This window comes from Desmodus rotundus, chromosome 10, assembly GCF_022682495.2.
Source record: "Desmodus rotundus isolate HL8 chromosome 10, HLdesRot8A.1, whole genome shotgun sequence".
Taxonomy (NCBI): domain Eukaryota; kingdom Metazoa; phylum Chordata; class Mammalia; order Chiroptera; family Phyllostomidae; genus Desmodus; species Desmodus rotundus.
This window is the reverse complement of record NC_071396.1, coordinates 45,130,508-45,136,063: the sequence shown is the minus strand read 5'-3', so window position 1 is coordinate 45,136,063 and position 5,556 is coordinate 45,130,508. Positions and strand designations below refer to the sequence as shown.

General features: G+C 44.0%; 1 protein-coding gene across 1 annotated transcript; it reads left to right on the top strand.

The window, feature by feature from the left end:
- Positions 1 to 3,649: 3,649 nt before the first annotated feature.
- Positions 3,650 to 5,227, top strand: IL5 (interleukin 5). The gene is made up of 4 exons (XM_024575100.4): positions 3,650 to 3,787; positions 3,982 to 4,014; positions 4,810 to 4,938; positions 5,046 to 5,227. Exons 1-4 carry the CDS (start codon positions 3,650 to 3,652, stop codon positions 5,151 to 5,153), a joined length of 408 nt encoding a protein of 135 aa, XP_024430868.2. The 3' UTR covers positions 5,154 to 5,227.
- Positions 5,228 to 5,556: the final 329 nt, after the last annotated feature.

Genomic DNA, 5,556 nt, shown 5'->3' with positions numbered 1-5,556 from the left:
AGACCTTATCCAGGATGTCACAGTACATTTAATCATCATGTCTCCTTAGGTTCCTCTGGCTGGTGACAGTTCCTCAGACTTGCTAGTTTTTGATGACTGTGACAATTTTCAGGAGTACTGGTCGGCATTTTGTCCTTTGCTTTGGGTTTGGGTAATGTTTTCCTCATGGTTCAACAGAGCATCAGGGTTTGGGGGAGAAAGACACAGAGATAAAATGCCGTTCTTATCACATCATATCAAGGGTACATGGCATTAACATGACTTAGCACTGTTGGTGTGGACCTTGGTCACCTGGCTGAGGTCTGACCGGTCTCTCCATGGCAGAGTCACTCCTTTGCCAGTCCTCTTTCCATACCGTACTCTGTTAAATAAAGTTACTGCGCATCCCTCACGTAAAGCAGGCAATGCTCCACTTCCTGGAGGGTGGAATATCAACATAAATTACTTGGGACTCTTCTGCACAGGAGATTCACACCATTAACTTCTGTTGGGAGTTTTACATTAATAAAGTTCTTTCACATGCATTATTTTATGGTCACTTCTCTGAGAGAGTTTGCAGTCAGCTTGGGGAGCTCATACTCATAGAAGGAAAGTTAATGACCAATACAACATGGTAAGAAATATAATCCTGTGCACCCATCTTCATAGCGGCACTATTCACAAGAGCCGAAATATGGAAGAAACACAAGCAGCTGTTGAGGATGGCTCGATAAACAAACTGTGGTATGGTCATACAATGGAATATTACTCTACCTTAAAAATGAAAGAAATTCTGTTGCCTGCTACAACACAGATGAACCTTGAAAACATCATGCTAAGTGAAATAAACCAGCCACAAAAAGACAAATACTGTGTGACTCCACTTACGTGAGGTACCTAGAATAGTCAAATTCACAGAGACAGAGAGCAGATGTCTGGCTGCCAGTGGCGGGGTGGGGGGCACTAGGGAGCTCTAGTTTAAGGGGTAGAGAGTTTCAGTTTTGCAAGGTGAAGACAGCGCTGAAGACAGATCACGCCACATTGTGGATGCACTTAACACCACTAACCTGTACAAATAAAATGGTGAAGATGGTAAATCTTCTTATATGTATTTTGCCGCAACTTAAAACATTAACAAATATTTTGAATAGGTTTTTAAAAATTACTAGTCCTCCAAAAGGAATCCACAGCCATATTGTAAACCAGAGGCTGCAAAATGGCACCACGTATGGTTTTTAAAAATATGCATTGCCAAAATTTAAAAAACAAGAGATTGTGTGTAATAATCATGATTTCTGGCTTCTTAGAAAAATGGATGACTTGGCCTCATAAGGCCCAGGGGTCACGTGGCAATAATCAGCTGGAGCTGAGTAGCACCTGCCACCTCATAGGCAGGTGGTAGGCGCTGCGGCTTCCCGTGGCCCCGCCACCTTTGTTGTGCTACACCTTGCTCATCTCGCTCATTTTCGTGGTCAGCGAGTATGACTCTCCCAACAGCAGTGAGTGGCTGGCGAGTTTTCTCCTGCTCAGTGAAGGCTAGTACAGTGGTACCGCAATCCTCCACCACCCAGCTTGCCCGCGCAGCCCTGTAATGGAAGTTAAGAACTCAGAACGTGGTGTATTTAAGGTATTACGGTAACAAGTCACTTGGCAGTTCCTCTGAAACCTTGATCTATGACTGCACTTCCTCAGAGTAGCCCAGAGGAGTCCAAAGAGAACCGGAGCGAACAGGCTCCTGGGAAATCCTCTGGGGAAAGGAGGCTCCTGCCAGAACCCAGCTTTGGTTCTGATGGCACATTTTAGGAATACCTCCATCCACGCCTCCTGTGGTTCCTACCTGACTCCTGAAGTGAGCCAGAATCTCCCCTGCAGTTTCCAGGAAAAGGCCTTTCCGGTGTTCCAATCAGAGGTGTCTAACCGAGAGTCCCAAACTTCAGCACAAACAAGATGTGGTGCAGGGAGGCTGCCACCGAGGTCCCACACCACTTTGTCCTCCCTGTGCAGAGTTTTGCTTATATGCATGCGGAAGGCGTGTCTAGCTGCCAGCTGCCTCTGTCTCTCCTATGAAACTCAGGCCAGCTTCAGAAAAGGGTTCTATATCACTATCTGTGTTTGGTACTATCTGTCCCAGATGCTCGAGATAGTCCTACAGTCAGGCTTCCAGGCCACACACCCAGAACCGCTCCGCGATGCTCACCGAAACCCTCCATTAAAAGCAAATGGTTTACAGCACCCTTACGTGTGCTCAGGCCAGGGAAGAAGGAAGCATGTGGTTTAAAGGGGGGTTCATTGGCTCCCTCCCGGGATTACAGGTCTGAGCCTAAGGAACACAAAGGCTGATTCAATTCCCCTGGCTGATCGCATCTGGCCTGCCCAGGGTGCGAAAGGACACCCTCATCCTTGTCAGACCGGAAGGAGAGGCCATGCCAGTATGGTATGTGGCTGTGATGGATCCTTACTGGTCACCTTTCCAGCATCCATATCCCTCTTACTGCTACATAAGACCTCATATTTCTTAGGTATGCCATTTGGGTGGGATGAAGCCAACCTCCAACTCTAGAGAAAGCCAATCAGTAATATCCTGTAACCCTGGCCACTGTTCAAGGGTGAACATGTGATCCCTTGTTGCAAGGAGGCTGAATTTTAGGACTTTTGATGGACCAGTCAGAAAAGCACCGTTTGCTTTCTCCTGCTGCTCACAAACAGGGTACACGTAGGTCTGGGAGTTTTGGCATCATCTAGGACCACCGTACGAGAGCTGCCTGAGAATGGAGTCATATAACCGTTTGGTTGCATGAGCTAATAAAGTCCTTGGTTGGCTTCAACCAGTTTGAGTTTGGTGTTTGGTTACTGGCAACACAAAGGGTCCTAATCAAGACCCCAGCGCACCAAACTTGACCCTGCTCTGTTTTGATGGTCTCTGCTCTAATCACCATGTTTCCACCAATATTTTCAGCAACTTTTAAAGAAAATCAATCTGGCCCTGGCTGGTGTAGCTCATTGGATTGAGAAGCTCATTGGCCTGGGAAGCAAAGGGTTGCTGGTTCAATTCCCAGTCAGGGCATGTGCCTGGGTTGCGGGCCAGGTCCCCAGTAGGGCATATGCGAGACGCAACCACACACTGATGTTTCTCTCCCTCTCTTTCTCCATCCTTCCCTTCTCTCTAAAAATAAATACATAAAATCTTTAAAAAAAAAAGAAAAAGAAAAAGAGAATCAGTCTAGCAACCGCTGTGATCAAATTTACTAAACCCGAAAAAAAAAGTTCTCAATATTTGTGTATTTTAGCATAAAATTCTGTTTAGTGGTTTACATCATACTTCTCTCTTTTTATGAGTATCTTTTAAGAGGAAATTCAGTCTTCTGATTTTAAGAAATGCAAATGTGGGGCAACGACATATCAACCCAGAGGTTTTCTTTTGTACTATAAACTGTTTTTGAAGGGGGAAAAACAGGGATTTTCATTATTAAAAGATAAAAATGAATTTTTTTAAAGATAGAAGGCATTGGAAACATTTGGTTTCATAATATGCCATTATTAGACAGTCTCTATCTGATGGATGGAAATTATTCATTTCCTCAAAGAGAGAGAATAAATTGGTTGGGGATACAGTCTAAACAATGCACTTTCTTTGCCCACGGCGAGCGCTACACATTTCAGAGCCACGAGAATGCTTCTGCATTTGAGTCTCCTCGCTCTTGGAGCTGCCTCTACGTGTGCCGCTGCCGTGCTGAGTCCCATGCAAAGGCTGGTGGCAGAGACCATGGCCTTGCTCTCCACTCACCAGGCTGTGCTGATAGGCGATGGGGTAATGTTTCTTCCTGAGTCCTGTAGTCTCCCAAAGGCACCGGAGATCCTTGGGGTGGCTTATTTTTAAAGATCTGTTATGAATAATGACATTGCAAGGGTGTGTAATAGACAATTGGTAGCCGTTTCACAGTCGTGTTATTTGGTCGTGAACGCGCGAGTGCTTTGAGAATGACTGTTTCCTTTCCTTTCCAGAGTCTGATGATCCCTACTCCCGGACACAAAGATGTGAGTTGAAGTCAGATCGTGTGAATGAGTCAATCGCACGTTTTAGGCTGTGAAGCAGTAGTTGTCATTGGAATTGTTTTATGTCCTGTAGTCGGTTTCTGTGTGTGGGATGTGAGTCTTTGTACTTGTAAACATCAGGAATGACTTTACAACAAGTAGAATCCATCCGACAAGCAGCTCAGGATGTCTGGGGAGGTTGTCAGATGAGAGGTGCCCCTTGGCCCCCTCTCAGCTCTGACCACCTGCTGCTTTCCTCACTTTCATGCCTTTTTGAAAGTGTTAGCAATTCAGGGTAATATTTTTAGAATCATACTCAGTCCACATTGACACATACAATGAAGGCTCTGTGTTAACATTCACTTCCACATTTAAAAAATGACCTTGACATACAATAGAATGGCATGCATTTAGAGCATGTCACGGTCATACTGAAATGTAAAATAGATGACTTCATCAGTCTAAATGGAATAAAACGACCAGGCAGAACTATCCAAATAAACTCTGACGTGAGGTCAATCAGTAATGTCGTTGCGTTACACTTGCTCGACATTTTATTTTTGGTTCAGTACTTAATTTTTATATCATTTGCAAAACTCCTCAGGAAGGATATAAACCATGCCTACTTTTAGAAATTCTGTCTCAGTGTGAGTTGGTGCCGCCTAGAAGAGGAACAAGTAAACAGCTCTTTGTAGAGGGGAACTCACATAAATGCCACAAAATTAAGTCTAGCTTTTTTGGACAAATTTTTCCTACCTTGATTGGATTACTTATATTTTTTAAACCTTCCTCATTCAGCACCAACTGTGCATTGAAGAAGTCTTTCAGGGGGTACAGACGCTGAAGAATCAGACCGCCCGAGGAGACGCCGTGGAAAAACTCTTCCAAAACCTGTCTTCAATAAAAGAGTACATAGACGGCCAAAGGGTGAGTGCCAACGTTTGGCAGGGATTTCCGCGTATTTGTCTGGCTGTACCTCTTTTTACAGGAATTGACTGGTTCCTACAACGCCTCTTCTCTGCTCTTTTTCACAGAAAATTAAGTGTGAAGGGGAACGATGGAGAGTAAAAAAATTCCTGGAATACCTGCAAAAGTTTCTTGGTGTGATGAACACCGAGTGGGCAATGGAAAGTGAAGACTAAGCTGGCTTCTTGTAGTGAAGGATTTTGGAGGAGGTGAAGGATGTTTTCTTACCATGAAAATGAGGGTCAAGCAAGGGGAGGGCCTTCGTGTTCAATGTAATTAAACTTCCGAGGCAAAGTATCAGTCATTTCAGGTGTACTGCTACTTCACTACCTCATCTAGGCAGAAAGCACAAAACTAAAATATTCAAGATATATTTCAGATACAGGGATCTTGCAAGTGTTTTCCTCCAGTCTGCTCCAGGCAAAAGAGATGCATACTTTTATCTTATTTAATGCAACATTCTATAAACCTGTCTGTTAACTTAATAGTATTTATGAAATGGTTAAGAATTTGGAAACTTACTATTTATTTCATGTCACACTGTGTCCCAATAAAACAAAAAGAGACCATTCTGATTCG

What these genes read in the sequence shown, in the direction of transcription:
- IL5 (XM_024575100.4), top strand. Translation starts at nt 3,650, where the DNA reads ATGCTTCTGCATTTGAGTCTCCTCGCTCTTGGAGCTGCCTCTACGTGT. An exon ending in CTGTGCTGATAGGCGATGGG is followed by an intron (nt 3,788 to 3,981) that starts GTAATGTTTCTT and finishes TTTCCTTTCCAG; the next exon opens with AGTCTGATGATCCCTACTCC. An exon ending in AGTACATAGACGGCCAAAGG is followed by an intron (nt 4,939 to 5,045) that starts GTGAGTGCCAAC and finishes TCTTTTTCACAG; the next exon opens with AAAATTAAGTGTGAAGGGGA.